The 21671-nt window shown below is 27.1% G+C and overlaps 2 protein-coding genes across 2 annotated transcripts; both read right to left on the bottom strand.

Moving 5' to 3' along the window:
* Positions 1 to 759: 759 nt before the first annotated feature.
* Positions 760 to 12982, bottom strand: LOC112594019. Its single transcript, XM_025338609.1, has 3 exons — positions 12845 to 12982; positions 9759 to 9989; positions 760 to 1111 (listed from the first exon to the last, which is right to left on the bottom strand). Exons 1-3 carry the CDS (start codon positions 12873 to 12875, stop codon positions 1053 to 1055), a joined length of 321 nt encoding a protein of 106 aa, XP_025194394.1. The 5' UTR covers positions 12876 to 12982; the 3' UTR covers positions 760 to 1052.
* Positions 12983 to 14425: 1443 nt separating this feature from the next.
* On the bottom strand, positions 14426 to 19550 carry LOC112594041 (bifunctional endo-1,4-beta-xylanase XylA). Its single transcript, XM_025338643.1, has 3 exons — positions 19444 to 19550; positions 15186 to 15908; positions 14426 to 14604 (listed from the first exon to the last, which is right to left on the bottom strand). Exons 1-3 carry the CDS (start codon positions 19475 to 19477, stop codon positions 14540 to 14542), a joined length of 822 nt encoding a protein of 273 aa, XP_025194428.1. The 5' UTR covers positions 19478 to 19550; the 3' UTR covers positions 14426 to 14539.
* Between the last annotated feature and the right edge of the window lie 2121 nt (positions 19551 to 21671).

Below are 21671 nucleotides of genomic sequence, written 5' to 3'. Positions count from 1 at the left end.
CAAAAGTTGTGTTACCTATATTATGAAAACCATTGAATGTTTTAAGGCCTTGTAAAAATCGAGAATGGAGTTACTACTATAATACGTATATTGATAGTACCTATACAAATGGTATACATTTTATCACGATAAATTATAAGATTTTTAGTGACGATTTTCTTCACGGCACAAAAGACAGAGTCCTGTGATTTAAAGGTTCTATTTGATTGTTTTTCACAACATTAACAGATCTTACATTATACTTAATGTACTATACGGTACCGCAATAATGTTATTGGTAAACTATGGTAAATGTAAATGCCGAGGACTCGACACGAGAGTGTTTAAGACAGTTATGTATTATCATGTGTAGACCTTAATATTTTTTTTCACATACATGACATTAAATGCTATACGGACGCAACTCGATTTATAATACGCTGGGCACAAATTAAGCCAACCTCGAGTACACTATTGACATTGTATAATACTATACTCGTTTATTCAGGCATAAATGTTTTCGATGAAATTGTATCTAAAAGCAATTTATTATAAATGAATAACAATTTTGATGGCTACAATATTCGCTGAATGGTAATAATTACACGTATTAATATAATAATCGAACATGTACATGACATTTTGTGATAAAATGCGTCGTTACAATCAATAATATATTTTTATATATTATTATTTACGTAAGATTCACGTGTACACGAGGTATTATATTATTATATAAATACTACGAGGCTGACGAAATAATAATGATAATACAATAGGTAAGCGATTTTAAAGTAGCCGAATAATATAATATTAAAATAACGTAGACATATTATTGTGTTGTGTTTACGTGTGCGTGCGTAGTGGTTTAAACCTAATATCCGCTTGTGGTGTACGTGTGTGGACGGTGGTCGTGAAAAAAGTAAAAAATATATTGACGAATTTTCTTTCGATCTGTATATTATCTTCACCGATGTCTTCTTGTGCTGTTTGCCGATAAATATATAAACATTTTTTTTTTTTATTTATTTTATATATTTAATAGTGCTGTTGATTAGGACGTGTGTGTTCAGTTAAGCAAGACGGATGCCTTTGCTGTTCGGGCATTCGGACTCCAATTTCACCGTGAGTTCTGTAACACAAATATTAATACATCAGCGCACGAATAATCCACAGCTTTACGTGTTCGTATTTGATATTATATTGTAATAAAGTAAGTTCCGGTTAAATTACGCACATCATATACATTATACATTATATTATTGTCTTCGACCGTTGCAGTTACGGATGTTACGAAGGATATATCGATTGCCGCTATATATTATACGTATAGTAGGTAGGTACGCTTGATGTATACTAAATGTGCAGTTTATAAGTATTTATATACTAAAATCCTAAAGTGCACCTAAACGTTTATACGCGCGTGGTGTATTTTATAATTGAGTGGTGGAATCCAAAACTTACTATTACAAAAATACTGATTTTTCAGAAAAGCAATTTTCTACATTTTTTCTGAAACCAATTTAAGTTAACTGAAGTCCCACAAATGTAATGAATTTATGAGTTATAGTGATTAAAAAATAAATAAATAAATATTAATTATTTTCTATGTTTAAATTCTACATTATTGGTATTTTAAGATTTATAATAATTTAGATTTTTGTGTTTACAACAGCTTATTGGATATTTTCTTTGTATTCATGTTTTATTGAAAATGATCGATACTGAGAAAATATATAAAAAGTTTAAATTTATAAACTCAAAAGAAATTAAAAAAAAAAGATAAAAATGGAAAAAACATCGTCAACATAAGCAAATCACTTTTGAAATCGACAAATAATTATTGGAGGTGACTTTTTTTAATAAACTATTAAGTAATAATATTTTGTCATTTTCATTTTAAAAAATTCAAACTTATTCAAAAAACTAGAGTCACATTTTTAAAAAAGATTTATTTAATTTCAAAATTCATAATTGTAATAATAACTTGATTAAAATTTTGGTACGTTTTAGATAAACTATTTTATTTTTTCTATGCCTACCTAAAACACAGGTTATGGTGTATATGATTAGAGTAATTAATGAAAATAATTCGTTTTGGTAATGTTGATGACTGATGTCCATTCATTTAACATAGATAATAGTACATTTTGGCATACAACTGAAGTAAGTACGTTTTGAATTACTTAAATATCATTTTTATGAATGGAGATAGTTTTTTTGAATAATCCAGTCATTTTTAAACCTTTGACTAAAATTTGATTTGAATAAAAAGTAATACGCTTTGACCTATTCTGAGGTCAATTTCTCAACGTTTTTTTTCCCTTTACGAATGATGACGGGTTTAACTCGATTTTGTAAGCTTTGGATTTCAATCTCTCAATTTTTGGTTTTATATTGAATGGATAACATAATATACAGTTAAACTATTTTGCACATTACACTAAATATTTTAACTCAAAACATTTTGTTGTATTTTAATATCGTGTTTTTTTTCTTCCTGATTAATTTTTTAGGTTGCTTATCGATTCGTATTAAAAAATATTAGCTTAGTATATTATTAGTTCATTAATTCAAACGAATTTTCGAATGAATACACCCACACACACCGAATCCGTGAAGGTTTATTGTTACGATTTTATTTGAAATCACGGGAATCAAAAAATGTTGTAAATATAAGAGTTTTATATTTTTATTTTTTACTAAAAGCATACAGTTGATTCATTTTAATGATCGATCGATCTGCACAGAATAATTTCATATAAAAACATTTACATATAATTATAATATGCGTTTATACGTCGTAGTGTCGTACTTTAACTAAATTTTACGGTTAAATAATTAAAATATTTTATTGAATTTCTGTCATGATTGAATAAGTCTAATATATATTTATTATTGACGTTGAATAAGCAAAACACGTGACTTTAAGTTTTAAATGGTAAATGTTGATAAACAAGACACACTTGTGTTTTTAAATTAAAATTACAATATAATATGATATATGTTGTATTGGTCTAATAAAGCTATTGTAGCGATATGTATTTTGTTTGTTTTGTTTATGAATTTGTTTTTGAATAAAATTAATGATTTAAAAGTTTCACATAACCACTCCATTAGAAATTTGACACATGTGCTACATATAAGTCATTTGTGAAATTTCTCAGTATAGTTTTCGAGAAATTCGCAACATAACCAGTAGAATTTCCAACAAAATCATGCTTTGTATTTTATAGAACAAAATGAATTTCAGTTAATCTGTCACGCTATTGAAACAAATGCATGCCGCACTGCAGTTTCCACTTTATAAATTATAATATTTTGATGAAATTGTAGCTAACTATTATAATGTAATGTAACATTTATCCTGAATTTGAAATAGATCGAAATTATTAGTTTACTGAGTGTTTAGTCGAGGATAGAAACTTAGTGCTCGAATTCGATTTATTATTGTGTTTAAATGTGATTTAAATTTAGGTAGGTACACAAAATATTTATGAGTATTTAATATTGTTTATACTTTTAGTTTTTATAGTTGTTTATTTAATAATAACATAATATATTGACTGTTCGTTTAATCTTAACAAAAATATTTATAAGTATGACACGAAGTCGAAATATTCCTATTTTTAGCTGTTAAAAATACTTTTTAATCTAATACCTATTGTTTTTTGATTTTATACCTATCAATTATTCACATTTTTATAAAATGTTTTTTTTTGTGTTAATATGCACTTTATGAACAATTATTAATCATTTAGTGGTGCATACCATATAAAAATTTAATTTTATTATTCGAGAACATAATATCAACATTGTATTCTAGTGTTTTAAAACAATGAGCACTCCCCTCATCTATATTGGTTTTGTTCAAAAATCGATCTATACATAATGTACTCATTTAGTTTGTATAAATAGTATTAAAATATTTGTTTGTTTTTCCTGTAGTTTTAGTTTTTTAAATTTTCAGAATTTTACGTAGAGAGAAAAAGTAATTGGTTTAGAATGATGAGTGAATATTTGTAAAAACATATTTTAGACTGCATTCTTGTTTTTCAATTTAATTTCATAGTATATATATAAACCATAAAAATAATAATATTAGAAAAAAAATAAAGTAAACGATATAAAAATATATTTTGTTACAATCGAATGCTTAATAGTATTCATAAAGAAAAAAAATTATATTTTTATAAAGAAAACGAAGTATACTTTTTTTTTTAAAGTAGTTAAAAAACTGTTATATAAAATATTTTGTGTTCATTTTATTATAATATGTATGAATATTAGTTATAATCGATATCATTCTTATTAATATTCCAAAATTTTCGTTATGTAATCCAAAGTATTGGCGATAACGAGTCATAATTTTTAATTTGGGAAAAATGCATATTATTTGTAAAGATTTTGTGGGGTAGATCAAATTACTTTTATCTTGTTTTAGTAAAAAAAAAAAAAAATATCTTATGGTGTTATAGTGGCTTTTATGCGGATTAAATTCGTGTAACTTTCGTAATATTATATCAATTATAATCAATATTATTTTTTTTATTTGTTTACGCCAATGGCATTATTTAAAATTCAAACTTTATAATAAAGGTAGAAAAATTAAAATTAAAAAAAAATAATTATTGTATAAAACAATTTATTAATCCAAAAAAAACTTGAACCATTTGTATTCAAGTTGTAGTAAATATTTTTATTATTTATTTTTTTTTTTTACGTCATAAATTTGTTACAATAGATACTTATTGTTTTATACACATTTGTGTTTCCTGTGGGCTTGAAATAATTTTGAATAAATCAGAAAAGTATTTTTAATAATAATTATTAATTTTATCAGTTATTAAGTACTTACTAATTTTTTTATAATTTATAATCGACTGTAATCATTTACTTTTAGTTTGTATTATTTCCTGATTATCAGAACAAATTTTACTTATATTATACGGTTTATTATACACACGTGATTAGATAATATTTTATTTAACTAACTCTAATAAAATTTACTATTAAATATTTTAATAAGATTTAAAAAATTCTAGCTTAATCTTTTACGCTGCAATGGGATAATGGTCTTGAGTGCAAACGTGTATGAAATAAAACAAAATATAATACATTAGGTGTGAAAATGTTTGAGGTAGGACGTCATTTCAAAAACGTGTACTTTAATTTAATTGATATGACTTTAAAATAATATGTTTGGTGACATGAATTAAGAGGTTTATATCATATGGTTTTTACTTGAAAGTTTAAAATGACGTTATTGATTTCGCAATAAAATATTATCGTCATTTAAACTTTAAGTATTATTATTTTGTCAATATTGTAAAGTAAAGACAACTGTTATTTTTTCTTTTGTTTACTGTGATAATATATCAACTACCTACGTCTATATAATTACGTATGTCATAATATAATGTATAATTGGCTCAAATGAAACACCTTGAATGGCTTGGAAACAATAATTTTTTTTTTCATGGGCTATTTCGAATAAAAACACATTGATTTGTAATAGATATAATTTATCAAAAGTTCTGATGAACCAAGAAGTTTAATCATAAAAGTTATAAGAAAATACTAAATATAGCATATCCTGTCACTAGTTTTAGATCCCCCGTTTAATACGGGCTCAAACTTTTAAAAACTTTTTCGTTTTGTATATTTTTGACCGAGTGACAAAAGAAATTGAACAGGCATTATGTAGAAGTGTTTTCACTAATTATAATATAGCTTTTTCTCAGCCAATTAATTTTACGAACGTTACCTACTCAAAATGGTTTTTAGTATTCTTTATTCAAAAATTCGATTTCGCATAATAAATAATACCAATATGCAGGGTGCCGCGTTTTAATGTTTTATTGGTAAATAAAAATAATATATTGTAATATATTACTTTTATATTTTATTTAAACACACTGACAGTAGAAATTTCATGTTTACTCATTTGAAAAATTTGTTTGTTCGTTTAATTAGTGAAGTTCACACATTTTACCTGGAATATGCCTACAACATTCACCAAAAAACTCATTTGATCGAATATCATAAAACACAAATTAAATATTTTATGTTTAAGCACCATTACTTAAGCTTAGGGACTACTAGCATTTGCATGTTGATTTTAGATATTTAAATAAAAATATTATTTTAAATATGGGGAATTTAAATCTAAAATTTGAATTAGCATGATTTTGCATATTTTTAGGTTTTAGCTAACTAGTTCACTTTTTCACATTATCTAATATTTTAGGGTTTTTCTTGAAGCGTTTTCGCAATAAAAAATAAAACAAAAATATTTGTACAAATGTAAAGTTAATATATTTATTTTATACGTAATTATGTCATACACATTTATTATTTATTGGTAATAAATATAAATGCAAAATAATTGAACAAAAAGTTTTACAGTTGCAGTTAAACACTAGCTGTGGATATCGAAATTTTTGTATATAAAAAAAAAAAAAAAAAAAAAATGTAAAGAGATAGTCAAATTTTAGCTGATGTATTGTTATAATCAAGTCCATAATTAAATTGTTTAAGAAATTAATCATAAAAACATAACACACGTATTAAATAAAGTTTTGTTTGTATTCCAATTGTGAATTAACTGATAATAATTTGTCTTATAGAGTCATAAGTTTTTACTAAGTTAAAAACATACTAAATTTTATCCTTGATAAAGATGAGATATGTGTTGAACGTTAATTTTTACGGTTCAGTGACTCGTGGTCTAATAATATTATATGTAAATTTAAACGTATAAATAGATTATTTGAAAAGAGCTTTGTCAAACTGAAGGTCAGATAATAAAATAAAAATATGTTTTTACTATTTTAAGGTTGTCATTATTATTTTATTATTGTTGTTACGAAACGATTTTTAAGAATCAGAAAGTTTATTATATTTCTTAGCCACGTATTTGTATTAACAATAGCTGATGAACTAAAAATAATTTTCTGACGTAAACCATCAACTAGATACCATATATTATATTCGTATACGCCGTGTACAATATATTTAGTTACATTTTGTTGTTTAAAATTATTGCAGACTATGCAGAATTTGCACCTGAATTAATCAGTAATTTCTAAGAAGACTTTCAATAACTCCGAACAGTTTCCAGTGAGCATATCTCTGTAAACAACTGAATTATTGCCTGTGTAAAACTTAAATTAATAATCATTTATCAGTTGACGCTGCACACCAACGACCAAAGTTTTCGGAGTTATCAATTTCTTACGAAAAAAAATGTGTGTTTATTTGTATAATTACTTGTTTACAAATACAAATTAAATATTTCGAAATAATAAATAATAAATAATTAAAATTTATGAAATTTAAAATGTGTATTATAGTTTATACTGTCTAAATGATGAATGTGTAAAATGGTGTGCAGAGGAATTTGGTGAGCACTATATAAATGCACTCAATTATTCACTCTTTTTTTTTTGTAGATAAACTGCAAAAATTGTAATTATACTTACAAAAAATGGTTTAGTGTCTTAGTGACTAAATATTTAAAAAATCATTAAAACACTAAATTTTTATTAGTATATTTTTTTTAGTAAATCACTATAGTCCACGTAAATGAATTATTATAGTAAAGTTTATTTATATGTTTTCCTTTGAAATTTTTTATCATAACTTGTTCAAGACGAAGTTGGTTTTTTGTAAGAAAAAATACAATTACAACATATTATTTTAGTAGAGGTTAGGTTAGTTAATATATATAATTTAGTTCGAATTTTATATAAATACATGCTGTGATATTACGTCCAAGAAATACGTCTATTGCACTCTTTAAAATATCAGAAGAGAGTATTTTAGGCACTGTCTATGAACAACCCGCACTTCGGGTCGACGAATGTCATGTATTTAACTGTTTATTGCACGGTACAATATCAGTTGCTATAAAAATCAAAATCTCACTTTTACGCTATAGCGCAGTTTAAACTTTTAACTTATAAGGGATCTGTTTCGATAAGCCGGATGCAAACAAATGAAGTATCAGAGGTAAAATGTATTATATAGGCCCATATAGTCGTGTACAGTTGAAATGCGCGACTGAAGCGAATGCGTGTCTAGAGGGACTGACTAAACATTTCAACCAAGTAGAGGTTTATTATATAGTATGATGACGCCCTTGAGTATACTTGTTTAATCGTATAATTTATGTGCACGGATGTACGTTTTTACGAGCTCGTGCGATTCTTATCGGATAAAATATAAAAAGTGAGTAACATTTTTTTCCCCGTTCATCAATATCTCAATACATAATATTGTTATATCCATGGCATTAGTTTGCAAGCATACAATAAAGGTAATTAGATAAATTTTACTGCAGTAAGTGTAATGTACACGATATCTATCATAATATATTAATATAACGATATAATATCACATCGACGCGTCGTATATTTTTCGCATATGTTTGAGAACGCATAAAAACGTATACCATCTTCACCGGAATGGTTCATCGAGGCGGATTAACCGAGACGATTTGTCTTTCCGCCACATACGTTCGTTTTAATTGGTTTCACTATATTAGGTAGTATAATTAGTATATACAGATATTAAACGAACGTAATACTTTAAATAATCGGTGCGATTACGATTCGTGCTCCGTTCCAGATTACGATTATTAGTACAATATTTTCTCCGTCGAATAACACACACACGCGTTTTTGTGGTACAAGACAATATTATTAACCACGTACGTAAAATGTTTTCGAGTTGCTACACACGGTATGTGGACAACGGACGGAAAACGGCCGAGGTTCGAAAATTATATAGGTAGTCGATCTTAACGTTGCACGCAAGATTCGATAACGTACCAGGTATTATACTATACGAGTATAATAAGTATTAAGTGCGTATTTTTTATTGATGTAATCTTAACTACAATGCGAATATATTTTTTTAATATATCTTTAAACGTGTATGACTTAACGCACGCCGTGAACTTCTAGAAAATTATTTACAGTCGATAACGCCGTTCAAATTGAATTGAAAAATTCAAAAATGAAACGACAAATAAAATCGAAAGTCATTCTAAGACATATTCGATGTTTGGTCAATGCGGTAACCACGCATTGTAGCAGGTATAGTATGAGCAGCCCGTTTCTTTGGTTTTAGATTTTTATTCACAAGTCAATCGCATGATATAACATTGTACTATTGCGTACAATAATAATAAATGCAATAAACGGATACGCGCAATTCATTCTTCTTTTTTTTTTTTCTATATTAAAACGCGTGACGAATGACGAACACGCAACATAGTTTTTTTGCCTCTATCATAATGATATTATACTCACATGAGTGACGTCCCGTGCAATTAGTTTTACCGTCCAACGTACCAATTACAAAATACGTTTGGAATTCGAGTGTTTCGGCTTTTCCGACGCCGCGCGGCGGTTACCGTCGAAGGGTGTCGCGACGACGAATTGAAATCGATCGTTAAACAATTTCTATGACGGGAAGAGAAATAATACTAATAACGAAAAAGTAATAAATAAATGATGGGTAACAAATGGGTTTTTCAGCGTTAAATGACTGTTACACCGATTATAATAAGAGCCTATAACTGAAAACCGGGTTTTTGTTCGCTCTCCGCGCGTTAACGAGGTGTTTATAGAGTGTTTAGGCCGCGCCGTATAACTGTTTGCATGATGTGTTCGTGCACTACGCGATTTCCGACCATTAAACCCAAATGGGGCTGTTGTAGTACATAATATATATAGACCATTAATATCGTCGACTGATTGTACTCTACTCACTTGCATTGTGCTCGCAGTTGTATTTCTCCATCACGCACTTGTTGCCGAAGCTCAAGTTCACTTTGGCCCCATCAGATCCGCAAACTGGGTTGTAATTGTCCGGGCACGGTTTGCATTTGCGGGCTGGCGAAATCGTTGTCGTTGTGCTGGTCGTCTTCAACTTATGGCTGGTGCCTATCTTCTTGTCGCCGGCCGGACTTCCATTCACCGACACCAACGCGACGGCCAGACCTACGACATTACGACATTATAAGTTACGCAGATAACCGTTGTTATTTTTTTTAAATATCATTAAAATTAATTCCCGTGCGTGTGCGTCTTATTTTTACCCTGGGACGGAGTGCGTTCAAACGTTTCTTGAGACTTTTGAAAGTAGGTATAAGCGTTAGTATAGCTATATCAAAAAACTAACTGTCAATATTGGAACTAGTGCCATATATATATTTATGAACTTTACACAGAGATTGTTAGGGAAAAAAATATAACAAGATTTTCTTGTCATAAAAAAAAAAAAAAAAAAAAAAAAAACGTAAGACGGTAGGTAGGTCATCTAAAATGTTATTGACTTTAAATAACTATGTTTTCTCTAAGATTTTGAAATTGTCTAAGATGTCGACGTGTCTCATAAAAATAAAAAACAACATATTTTTATACGGAACTTTTTGACTTAAGGGAATTATTGTGTTTTTAACCATAGGTACAAGATAATTATAGTTGTATTTCAGTTCAGAGAGAGAACAGCTGAAAAATATTTTCCAAAAATCAGTAAATTATAATAGATGATAAATTTGAAACAATGAATGGACATGAATTACATGATATTGTTTTATTATCAACAGAAAGAGATTGTATTTAGAGTAAGATTAATATATTATGAACTATGCTTTAACTAAAACTGGATTTCAAAACTAAATGTTCTATTTAGATAGACACAAGTTATGAAAAGACATGATATAATGAATAAAAAAATAATAATAAGATAATAATATTATTTTGCTATAAATACAAAGAATTTTTTATTGGATAAATCATAAAAAGTATATATCATGATATATCTGAGTTTATTGCATTTGTTCGTTATCGACTCGTGTACTGTATAGTCATGTCATAGTTTGCTTAGGACAAATGTTAAAAGTTGTACAATAGATGTCATGTATAGCGATACTAGTCGTTAAAAAATTTTGTGTTTTTACCATTATTGCTTTACTTTCGCATATGATTTTAATATTATATAGATATTACAAAACATCCAGTGAGAAAGGTTATTACTAAATTTTTGTCATTTTTAAGTTAATAGTTAATATCAAAATGTGAACTCCTTATCTTTCACAGAGAAGTAAATTATTACAATTTCAAAAATTTGGTTCACGTGGAAAAAAAATTGTTTAATTTCAGAATATTTTCTCATGAAACGAAACTTAATTTGAGTTGTTCCTTTTATTTTTTATTAAATCGATGCTATTTAAGCATGTGAATGTAAAACAATAAAACGCGAAAACGCGATAGTGATGTACTGGACGATAATTATTGCTATTAATCAAAAATAAAAATCGATGTCAAATTCATTTTGAACACACCCAACAATGAATACTGAATTATAATGGGAAAAATAACTTTTTTATACAACAAAGCCGATAGTTAATAATTCCTTTTAACAGTAGGTATGGTATATGGAGTATAATAATGATAAAGTAAGCCAATATCAGAAAAAGAATGTTGTCACTACAGGATCCTTAAATTGTTTTGATTCATGCTTCCTTAAAAATAAGAAAGTGTCCTTCATCTTCAATTTAAAAATTAAATTAACTAGGTCAACAATTTTTTATTTTATTTAATTATTATCATGGTCTAATAATAGTTAAAATAATAAAACGGGATTGTAGTCGATCGCGAATGGTTAAAAATAAATGTACAAAGATAAAAAGATAGTGTTTAAATGTATATTGATTACTCTACACCTCTTCTGTTAAGCTGAAGTTATAACAATAAGTATACACAACCAATGGTTTATCGTACAAAAAAATATTTTAGGTCAAAATAAAAAAAAATAGTAAAAGTTATAGTTAAAAACAATAAATTTAACATATAAATTTATATTATATGCTAGGTAATGAGTTATTATACACGAGTATCTAACAATGAATTTATATTGATTAGTAAAAATTCTATTTTTACGTGATAAATAATGCTTAACATAATATTAGTTATAATTATATACAATGATTTAGTATTATAAAAATGTAAATTGTTTTAGTAAATTAATTTTATTTCTTTTGTTTAATTGTGGAATTGAATTATCATCATTAGTTGAATACCATAATTACATAGAATTCGACCGTTCTTGGGTTTAAAACCAAAAGTAAATTAAATTTTAAATTACGTGATGACGTAGGTACGTAAGTAATTTTAAATACAGATACTTATTATCTCAAAAAAAAAAAAAAAATAAATAAATAATTTTAAAATAACCACTGAAATTTTTTAAAATAGAATATGGTTCAAAGTCAAAAAATGGATGTACCATATCAGAATTAATATATCAGTGCTAAGTTGACAAAATATTAATTTAGTACATCTCGCGGAATGGACCAAAACATATATAATAGATATATCTAATTTACACTAGATTAATAATGGACGAAACACTTTCATAAATCAAAACGCTTTAATACTTTTATTCCGAAAGTTAATGATCTCGATTAATTCGACTATTGTTTTCTATGTTTCAGAATTTAACGCAGCTATCAGTGTGTTGAAATTAAAATACACAACATCATGCTGTCAAAAAAATGTAATCTAACACGATGAAGCTCCTTGAACATGCCGAAAACTTTTAACATTATTCACACACACATTGCGTCGGGTATAAATTTTTTTGTTTTCCACGAGTTTATAGCTCCCTTGAAAGTTGAGCCTGTGTATTTATCATATCATATTTTATTTTAACTTATAGTAATTATTTAAATCGAAACACGAAAACGTCTTACACCTACGTACATGCAATATTATGCGTTTATTCTTCGCTCAGTTAAAACTATAACTGTTATTGATGATAATAATTAATAATACTAAAAATATCGACTTACCTACTAACAGGATTAACGTCAAAGATTTCATGATGTATTCGTTCTGTGTTTTGTAAACTTCTTTATGGTGATAATAATAACAATAATTTTTGCGTGTTTCGTGAACTCGGAACTAAACGTTTTGTTCGCAGGACGACGCAGTGCAGCTCTCTTATATAGACGGTTCTCCTACCCATAAGAGTATTATTTTATTTTTTTCCTTTTGAGCGACTGACGTGAGAAAGGTCATACCTATATCATACTTGCTGCTATAATATAATTGGTCGTCCCTCCTACTGCCGTCGTGGCTGCTTGTCCACCAATTATGTAACAAAACTGCAATGTATGAACATTATTATGTTTATATACAAAGGATGTGCTTTGTGTTATTATGTTTGTTTTCTTTCATTCGTCTGTCTAGTAGGTAAATGCGTTTTGTAAATGATTTATATTCATCACGATGTGAATATTGTGGTGCGCTTCGTTCAAAATGACTTTGACCCATCGCAAGGTTATGCCAATAAATTTCTCGTCCGAGACGTGTTTCGTACTTGTTCATCACGACGTACCGCGATGTTCGTCATCGAGGGGCCCTTGTTTGACAATATTAATATTATATTCGTCTCAAATAAAACGCAGTGGCGCGAGAATAGGGAACAAGAAATGTTTGTTTAACTGAAAGCAATTTTTTTTTCTTTTTACCGTACATCTAAAGTAATATTAAGGGACTAGAAACTAAGGAAGTAAGAATATTGCAAACATAATAGAGTAAAGTAATTATTATTGGATATTATATAAACCGTATAGCTAAACAGTAAGCAGTCATATTTTCATTATTGTACTACACTTCATATTTTTTTTTAATCATCGCACGTCATATTATAGTTTATAGTCGATAGGTTCAATATTGCGGCTAAACATTAAATATATTTAGGTACATCATATTAAAACAGTTATTATAAAAACACATTTCTGAACACTTATAAAAACAGTTTAAATTTTGTTCAGGTCATACGGTGTTCCAGTACGGTTTCAAATACGTTTTCACTTTTCATTTAAATATTATCTAATTATTTCCTCTGAATATGCTTTTATTCCAAATGGTCGACTTCAAATTCTTATCGATACTACATCAAAGAATAGGCGTGTAGCGGGCGATCGTCGTAGTAACCGTTGAACTTTCAGAGCAAGAAGGTGGAACCTAAGGGGACCTTGATAAGAAAAAAAATCTGAAGTTCAAAGATTGGTACGGAGGAAACCGAGTTAAACGAATTATACTGGCATCATTGTTGTCGCCGTCGGCCAACCATGTATTGAATTGGGAATATAATTTAACCTATTACTCGACCATTGTTGTCGAATTTACGTTGCACGACCGCTATTAAACTGCTCTTCACACCGCCACTGCACCATATTATAATACGAGTTTCCAGACGCTCATCATCGTGATCCGTCCAATATTATTCGTTTAACACAATTATATTATTTACGTTTAATTTTTTCTCCTCAAAACTAGGTCTATTTAAAAACATTTGGTAATTTAGAAAATATTATATTGTGTGTAAACAGTCGTTACAATATTATCAAAAAATATATAACACATTACATTGTATATCACGTCTATTGTACAAAATGTATCTAAAAATTAATTATATATTTATAAAATAATCAACCATTTATCTATTTATAGCTGAAACAGTAGTGAAATTTTGAATTTTATGTTGCGCGATTGGTGCGTTCGGTCGTCGTCACACAAGTACCGATGTAACTGAATTCGGTGGCTGTAAAAAAAACAAACACAATATTATTTATGGCTTAATGACATTAACTGCACATATTATCAGACATGATATTTTGTAAATTATTTTACGTTAAACAAATATTTCTAGAAATCGTGTACAAATGTATAGTTGGTAATCACATAAACAAAAACATATTTTCATTTAATTATTTTTATATATACTTTATAAGAAATAAAATATTGTTGTAATGCGACATAGTTAGGAACATTTTTTTGAAAAAATAATATGATCCAGAGTAAGTTGCAAATGGAATGTATTATGGATGAATAATCGAAAACAATAGGAACTTTAAGTTTGAGGAAATCGAGAATAATTTAAATATTATTGATACTTATTGAATCTCAAGAAAAATCAAATTATACCAAAAGTATAATATAATATTAATACACAATGAGTGTTGTATAGTATATTATAAATGCTTACAAAAAAATATCACATTTCAGTAAAATAAATAAATGAATACAATATCCTTTTTATCTCAAGCGATTATGATTATATAACACATTTAGTTACCTAAGCTAGTTCATTGACCGAGTTACAAACAAAAGAACAATACTTACGTATACCACAGTTGGCCACACAATCCAAAAATCTTCTATTTTGGTATGTTTGAGAATCACTTCCACAGACAGGATTGTATTCGTTTGTAATCATTTCTCTACATCTCGTGTTACATGTGTTACGTTGAGCTTCGATATTCTGTTCACTGTTCGTTGCAGTCGTGGTAGTTTGAACTGGATTTTGATTAGGACTATTACCATTGGTACCCCATTGGTTTTGATTGGGATTGTTACCGTTAGAACCCCATTGGTTTTGATTGGGATTGTTACTGTTAGAACCCCATTGGTTTTGACCATTTTGACCAGGGTTATTACCGTTTGTGCCCCATTGGCTTTGACCAGGATTATTACCATTGGTACCCCATTGGTTTTGACCGGGGTTAAAACCATTTGTGCCCCATTGATTTTGTCCAGGGTTACCCCATTGGTTTTGACCAGATGGTCTATTATTAAAGCCTTGTTGTTGGTTAGGTCTTTGGTTAGGTCTTTGGTTAGACCATTGGCCTTGATTGCTTGTTTGTGGATCGAGCCCTCCAAATGGATCTTCTACGTTAGATATCGGAGGTCTGGGACGACGACTTCCTTGTCTTGTAGTCCTTTTAGGTGCTGTATCATAATTGACCCATGATGAAGATTGATACCGTGAAGTCAGTGATTCGGGAAATGCAATATCGTCCAACGGTACTGCATCGCAAACGGATAAAACCGCTAGTCCAAAACACACTGAAAATTGATAATTTTTTAATTACGATTAAATGATAATAACATATCTCTACATATTATATTAATAAAAAGATTTAAAGGTTTAAGATATGATCAATGTTATCTGCTAGTAGTAGATAACCGAGGGTATAATGTACAAAATAAATGAATTTATTATAATACATAAAAACATATAGATAGTTTTAAATATAGTAAATACATCTATTAATCAGCACATAAATATTAACAAATTTCCGCAGATGATGAATATTTAATAGATATTTTATTCGTTTAAACTATGTTATAATGAAGTGATAATTACCTATTTGTTAATGAAGCTCAAGTATAAAATAACAATTTGAATATCAATAATTCGTTGATAATGAAAAAATCTGGTTATTTTTTATTAATAAATTATCGCTGAGTTAATTGCATTTAAAACATATCCACAAGAGTTAGAATATTACGTATTTTTATTTTTTAACATGTGTTGGATAACGAATAAAATAGATGATACTTATATTCTTAAATGACAAAATGTATAGGCTTTATTTAACAAAAAAATTTAGTTACATAAATGAGATTGATATTTATATTGAAAATATTTTTTTGCTTTTTTATTTTATCCCTGGTTAGATGAGCTATAATGGGTACATCAGGATAAAATTCAAATTTAAAATGATTTGAGTGTTTTATTTATACATAGTGTTTTGGGGATTTCGGACACTCAATCGCTAAGTGCAGAAGCTTGTTTAATGTACAGATAAAGTTAACAAGTTAGTAAGAAGTATTGAGAGGTTTTCATTAATGATATTGATACCTAGTTAAATAAAAATTGCATGCAAATATAATATGTTTAGTACGGTATGGATTGATATAAATGAAACCTTTAAATTATTTTAACTATATATCTATACTATACAACCAAAGAGGTAATCTTGATTTTTTACAGAAAAATAACAACCAATGATTCTTTGTTTAGTGTTCATGACCTTCAGCATCTCAGATATATATTTTTTTATTATGGAATACAGTTGTTTTTATATTTAATAAGAATTGAAAAATAACCTTGTATATAGATATACGTACAATACGTTAGATGTTTGTCATGATTTTGTAATAATAATAATCTTAAAAACAATTGTCACGTTCATTAATATAATATTTAACTTTAAAATTTCTCATTATAAATATTATAAATTAGATCCACTAGATTGGTGTACCTAACGAAGTTTGTTATAATTTTTTACGAACGCGTATTTTTTTTTTTTTTTTAATCATTATTTTTTATAATGTCCTACCGCTTGAATGTTAATTTTCTATTGTTTTCATAATTTTCGTTTTTATTTTGTTATTAAGTTCCATGTTTGTATAAATATTATTAAATATCATTAAAAATTGTTTCCTATATAATATTAATGTTTATAGGACTCAAACGGTGCTTACTATTTATTTTTGTTTACATTTTTTTTAAATAATTTAGTTTTTTGCGAACAATTAAGTTTTTAAAGAAATCATAAATTATATAGATAATAGTTGTAATACTACAGATATTGTATATTTATAGGAAAATCTTAAAAACAGCTACAATTATATAGCCAACACGTTTCTTCACATCGAATATTATCTAAAACTAAAATATTGGTATCGGTAGATGACTGCAGTAAATAACTGTTAATTAATTGGCACTCATTTATTATACTTAATTACATTTTATACACAGCTTTATAAGATATTTGATCGAAGTAAATTATATTAATTTAATTCTATTCAAAAATTATTATTTGTTTTTATTCACAAGTTTTCTGAACATTTAAATTAACCTGAAAATGTGTACTTTTACTCAATTTGAAATGATTTTGTGATATTAGTTAATAAATAATTATACAAAAAAATGGTATTTTATTAATACCTTCGCGTTATGGATAAATTTGAGAAAATTTAAAAACAATTTTCTAAACCTGCGCATTTATCAATTTTTAGGTATGACCATAAAAAAGGAATTCATTGATTTGCTAAAAAGTTATGCCAATAGAATCTTTAGATTTAACAAACTATGTTTTTACCTTTTATCAAGTTACTTATTGTTACACATCAGTCATATTAGTCAGCCTATGTGAAGTTTTTTTTCGTTAAAATACCCAGATACTAATGATGACTGATAAGAAATTAAGAAGTATTAAGTCGGAATTTTTGTTAGAATTATATCGTAATTTATAGTATATAAATAAAATAAAAGTATATTATATTATTATCAATAATGTATATGCTAATTTAAAAAAAAAATTGAAGAATTTACGATTTGTAAGTTTTTTTTTTTAAAGTTTATATTTTTCCATACTTACTAAATTTCTGTTTATATTAGTTGATCATTTTTTCAGTATGAAAAATAATGTAATCCCCAGTTACTTACTTAAGCAAATAACTTCCTATTGAAATTGATAGGTTGTTTTAAACCAACATATACTAGCAAAAACTATTTACTTATTTCCTTAGTAAAAAAAAAAAGATCTTGAGAAATCAATAAAATCTTGTCCCAAACATGATTCAAAATTATAAATTATAAAAAAACATAGCTTGTTTGGAAACTACGTTGTATAGATTAGTATGCTTGGTGATTGGATATTTTAATGTACGTAAGTGTATAATTTGTTTGAAGTATAAATCATAATATGTATAACATTAAAATATAATTTAATATGTGAGCACATTATGAATAATAATAATTATTATTGTTATAGCGCAAATTTTATTTTATTTAGTTTACATTTCAAATAAAGGAATTTAAAAAATAATATTATAAGAGTAAAATTCTGTTCATTATTTTGTTTAATATGTTATCTTGGTTATATAGGTACTTTTGTTTTATGTTAAAATAATTACGTTTTGAATAAAATTAGTATGCATTATGAAAAATGTACTTAAAAATTATTAAATCACAAAAATGTACAAACTACAAATATTTTGTAATAAAAAATGTATTTATTTTATTTTAAATTGTTTTATTTATAATTTTTCCTTGACTTAAGCTTTAACACTTATTGTTAAAAATTGTATAAAATTTTAAAATTTTATAGTTAAGGTTTCAAAATGTAATACGATGTTCCTCATAAGTGACAGAGGTATTTTATAAATTACTTCAATAGCTGAATTGCACATATTGTGAAAAATATTCGATGATATACATAGATTGACAGACCGGCTCCGCACGGAATCGTTTTTCGTATACAATAATTTATTAAAATACATTGATTTAAAACTTAACACATTCATTGTACAGTGACTCACTCGATACCCACTATGTACAGTACAGAAGCGTCAACTTGCCAATATTTTTTTAATTGTTTATCTCGATCATCATAAAAATATCGTCATTTTTGAATTCTTAATGCAAACTGGATCCAGTTTTCCATAAGAAACCGTCCCCATAAATTGAAGATCGAATCATTTGTTTAACAAAATAGGTACTTATCGCGTAAACACAAAAAAAAAAAAAAGACCTATTGCTAAATATTATCGTTTAAACGTATTTATTAGTTATCGATTATGGACTTACCGACGATGACGAAAGATAGTCGAGACGCCGACATCGTTGATAGTCGTTCGATCACGAATTCACACTGAATCGATCGCGCCGATCGCCAATACAACGATAATGTTATCGAGATATTATTTTATAATTATTATTAAGACCGAAGTCACAAGACAGGTTGGTAATGTATACAGCTTATAATTTACGCGATTGTAGTTAAAACCGGTTTCTTGTAAATTAAATTAAAGGTTCTTGTTTTCATATTCACGCATATTATTGTGTAAACGGAAAATCCACGTTCCGAGTAAACAGAAATGAAATCAATTATTTGTATACACACACCGGAGGAATATTATAATATGTATATATTCCTAAACCATATTATTAGTGTATTAGCATATTACAACTTGACGGAAAATAAACTTTGCGCTCATATGGATAACAAATCTGCAGGTTTCTCAGACATTTAATACGTTTGACCTCTGGCGAATACATATCGTTATAAAAACCAAACAACTATGAAAACCGTGTATATTTTAGAAACGCCGAGTGTAACATAATATACAGCAACCAAAATTATAGTACATATTTAAAATAATTAAAAACATTCAAAACATTCATAACAATGATTTAATAGTTCTGTGTACTACGAAAAACTAAAATCTATACTAATGATAAATTATTACGTATGACTAGTTCGGCTTTCCTAGAATATTTTTCTATTTTTTTAAAATTTTTTTAATAGAATCAATTGTTTCATCAATGGACGATTTCCTCGAAAAATAATTTAATGTCATATTTATTTTTATACATCTACATCAAAATTACTTAATGTGTTTATGAATATACAGATTGTTTTAAATATTTCTTGCAGATTTCACTTAACTAAATGGGTATTTTTTCATCGTTATTTTGAATACTAAAAAAAAAAAAAATTAAAAATATACTAAAAACGATCTTTTTAGAACAATATACGTGTAAATAAATTTTTGATATATAGAAAAAATAATGAAACAATATTTTTCGCAAACGAATAGTTCCAATAAAATATCATTACGTTATGTATCGTAGGTAATAGAAACATTAAAATTTTTAACATCACATATTATTCACAGACCAATTATTGTCGTATTTCAAATTTAAGTTATTATTTAACATTGCGTTTAAGTATCTAATAATGATTTTGACAAGATTAGAATGTAATTACGTCACTACATCTGTGGTGACAAAAGATTTTTTATAATAATAACGTGTCCACCGCAATTTACACAGGCAATATCAAGGTCAGTGTCTATACTTTAAAACTGCTGGTTAATCTTTTTTAATAAAAATATTAGCATGTGGCTCGTAAATACTTCCTCCTTAAACATATTATAAGTTCCCAGTTTCTCGTAGTATGTATATATAAAGGTCTTCGCAACTCATAAATTTTAATTTTTTGCGTCCCATCCGTAATATAAGTTATAACGTATCACTTGAAAATTGCTTTGCGCGTATTATTTATATTTATTATTATTGTTTCTGTTGACGACGCGTGTGTGATGTAAAATCATAGGTAATGCTATACTTGCTATAAGTACACTGTGCAGGGCGAATTCGCTATAAAACAAGTACTACAAATAAGACTTCATTGAAGGAGATGATTAAAATAAAAATATAAAAACCAAAGTATAATTTATTAATACGTGTTAAGTGAATCATTTATGACGTATATTGTACATACTATATAATATTATCATATTATAATAAATGGTTTTTGTACCTATATAATAATATAACAGGCATATTATAAAACAGAAGCCTAAATCTTATTAATATTGCATTACAATATTTTTACTATCGTGTATTTATGTACTTGAAAGCTAACCAAGCAATTCACTTTTCGTAGTGTCTACTGTCTACTGTCTAGTACATAATATTATTTATGTAGTGACAAATGCTGTCATGTTTATTCCAATACATAGTTGTGCACTTTCTTATAGCACGAATTACAACACAATAATTTCATCTGTATAGCGAATAACCATTGAAAAAAAAAAAAGAAAAATTCGAAATACGATTTTTATAAATCACACTAATCGCTTCTCCATATTTTGTAATTTTTATGTATTGAGTTGTAGAATCATTGATAACACATTAAATCAATTTTAATTATTCTCAATATTTTATTTATTATTTATATTTTTAAATATAATCGTTGGTAGTGATCCTTCAATGTTATTATTAATTCGTTAACTGCAATTTGCAGCCTC

Source organism: Melanaphis sacchari, unplaced genomic scaffold (assembly GCF_002803265.2).
Source record: "Melanaphis sacchari strain LSU unplaced genomic scaffold, SCAv2.0 Contig21_pilon_pilon, whole genome shotgun sequence".
Taxonomy (NCBI): domain Eukaryota; kingdom Metazoa; phylum Arthropoda; class Insecta; order Hemiptera; family Aphididae; genus Melanaphis; species Melanaphis sacchari.
This window is presented reverse-complemented; position numbering and strand designations above follow the sequence as displayed.

Bases quoted from the DNA above. Each gene is read 5' to 3' on its own strand.
- LOC112594041 (XM_025338643.1), bottom strand. From the start codon at position 19,477: ATGTCGGCGTCTCGACTATCTTTCGTCATCGTCG. The intron at 15,909-19,443 runs GTAAGTCCATAA...ATCAATTTTCAG, and splicing joins ACTATCTTTCGTCATCGTCG to TGTGTTTTGGACTAGCGGTT. The intron at 14,605-15,185 runs GTAAGTATTGTT...TTTTTTTTACAG, and splicing joins TGTGGCCAACTGTGGTATAC to CCACCGAATTCAGTTACATC.
- LOC112594019 (XM_025338609.1), bottom strand. From the start codon at position 12,875: ATGAAATCTTTGACGTTAATCCTGTTAGTAG. The intron at 9,990-12,844 runs GTAAGTCGATAT...GTAATGTCGTAG, and splicing joins GACGTTAATCCTGTTAGTAG to GTCTGGCCGTCGCGTTGGTG. The intron at 1,112-9,758 runs GTGAGTAGAGTA...TTTGTGTTACAG, and splicing joins CAACTGCGAGCACAATGCAA to AACTCACGGTGAAATTGGAG.